The 2,272-nt window shown below is 40.1% G+C and overlaps 1 protein-coding gene across 7 annotated transcripts in view; it reads right to left on the bottom strand.

The window, feature by feature from the left end:
* The window catches only part of MAPK4 (mitogen-activated protein kinase 4), a 118,275-nt gene that overhangs the window by 7,603 nt on the left and 108,400 nt on the right, over window positions 1–2,272 (bottom strand). For 5 of the 7 annotated variants that reach the window (XM_023531119.1, XM_023531104.1, XM_023531110.1 and 2 more), the window contains one exon: window positions 145–877. The exons of 1 other annotated variant lie outside the window; for it this stretch is intronic. In XM_023531119.1, coding sequence (XP_023386887.1) covers window positions 831–877 — 47 coding nt within the window. In that variant the 3' untranslated portion in view covers window positions 145–830. Of the gene's footprint in view, window positions 1–144; window positions 878–2,272 lie in introns of those variants that run through there. One more of the 7 variants, XM_023531113.1, reaches the window with a different exon arrangement.

Below are 2,272 nucleotides of genomic sequence, written 5' to 3' on the forward strand. Positions count from 1 at the left end.
TCAGTACCACTCAACATGAGGGGAAGTCAGGATGAAAATAGGCCACTTCCTTATAAATTTCCACCAAAATATCTTACTTTGTAAACAACCAAAAATATGTGAGTATGTGAACACATTGTTAGGGTTCCTTCCAGCGCCTCGGGAGTGGGAGGGGGGTGGTTGCGCAAGTGAGAGGCCCTGAGTCGAGCTTCATGAACTCCTTGGTCACTCTGGCTCCCTCTAGGAGTAAAAGGGGCCACAAGAGAGGCAAATGGCCAAGGAGAACAGGGAGGCACCTTGTCAGGATTTTCAAGATAGGAAAGTAGGTGCATATTCTAGGAACCTTCCTTGAAATAAAGGATCGAGGGCTTATCTTCTCACAGGTAGAGGCAAATTGTCTAGACACCCCGGAGAGTCTGTGAAGAGGCCCCAGGAGGAATCTGCCTGCCACGGGGGATTACAGAGGAAGCCAGCATGGTTCTGAAGGATGTTTCCTTCCTTCCTCACACCAACGAGCTGGTATGGGTTTTGGTCACCAGAAAAGGTGTCTCTGATCTCCTCTGCTTGCTACCTTGCTCCTTTAAATTCCTTTGCCAAGAGCCAAAACCCTTGGTTTCATTTTTAGAAGAACAGTTACAAAAGCAAATTCCTTGCCTTCCCCATGGGAATATGCAATGATTTTATTCTCCACACTCATCAATGCATCTGAACGGTTTTAGGATAGCTAAGGAGGGCAGGAGAATGCGAGGGCCCTAGACACTTAAAGGGAGGAAGAAAAGGATCACAAGAGGTGGCTGTGGGCCCCAAAGAAAAAAAGTCTACCTTCTTCGCAATTTTCTAGAGGGTCCTGCTCATCCTTGGCAGATGGTTCCACAGAAGAGTGATGATCTTTGATTCACTGTTTATGACAAAGCAGATTTTTTAAATTTGATTTTCAAAACTGTAATACATGCAACAGTTAATGTGTGAGCTTGTATTTTATTCATTTTCACAGCTGTGTAGTATTCCAGCATATTTACAGAGAGAGTTTATGAAGAGGTACTAGGTATACTTATGTTAGATTACTTCTAGCTATCTGTTATATAATAAAAAAGTTGGCTGGTCTTTATTCCTGGTTCCTGAGAGGGAACCTCTAAACCCTTAGAATCTCCTGAGGGATAGGAGCATCTTCGCTATTCATGATGGGCCCCTAGCTAGTATTAGGATGGGTCCGGCTATGCCCACAAAGACCAACCATGTGGTTAGAGCACTGGAGGGCTGGAAATTCAGTTCATTTGGGTGGTCAATGATTCAATCAGCCATGCCCACAAAATGAAAGTCCAATAAAAACTCTGGACACTGGAGGCCGACTGAGTGTCCTTGGTTAGTGATACAAATCAGTGTGCTGAGAGGCTGACAAATCTCATATTTGAGACCCTCCAAGACCTTGCCCTTCAGGTCTTTTCTTTTGGCTGGTCATGATTTATATCCTTATAACAACACTGCAGTCTTAAGTATAGGGCTTTTCCGAGTTCTATGAATCGTTTGAGTGAGGGCGTATGGGAACCCCTGAATGTGTAGCTAGCTGGTCAAACATGCAGGTGACCTGGGAACCCCTGAGCTTGTGGCTGATGAGCAGAGTGAGGGCAGTCCTTTGAGGGGAATGCCCTTAACCTGTGAAGTTTGTCCTAACTCTGGGTCAGACTTGAATTGCCAAATTATCAAATATTGCTTGATTGCTATTATAAATGATATATTATTTAAAAGTATGTTTTCAGCCAATGTATAGAAATGAAATTGATTTTTGTATATTGATTATATTTGGCAACACTGCTAAAGTCTTTCTATTAAATCTATTAATTTGTGTATAGATTGAGGTTTTATTTAGACAAATCATCTGTGAATAATAACAGTTCCATCTTATTTTGCTTGCCAGGACTACTGCAATAATGAACAGAAGAGATGGTGGTGGGTAACCCTAGTGTTTTCCTGGTTTTAAAGAAAAAGCTTTTAACATTTTATTGTTAAGTATAATGTTGTTGATTTTTTTGTAGAAACCATTTGTAGATAAAATTCTTTCATTCCTAATTAGTATGAGTTTTCATCATTCACAGATATTGAATTTTCTAGAATGGTTTTGGTGTCTATTGAAATGATCCTGTGGTCTTTTTTTTTTTTTCTTTTTTCTTCTTGAATTTGCTTCTGATTAATCAAAATAATAGATTTTCTAATGTTAAGCCAACTTTACATTTTGGGATGAATTCAATGTTGACATGATATATATTTTATATATTGCTGAATTTGGTTTATTTGG

Source organism: Pteropus vampyrus, unplaced genomic scaffold (genome assembly GCF_000151845.1).
Source record: "Pteropus vampyrus isolate Shadow unplaced genomic scaffold, Pvam_2.0 Scaffold3, whole genome shotgun sequence".
NCBI classification, from domain to species: domain Eukaryota; kingdom Metazoa; phylum Chordata; class Mammalia; order Chiroptera; family Pteropodidae; genus Pteropus; species Pteropus vampyrus.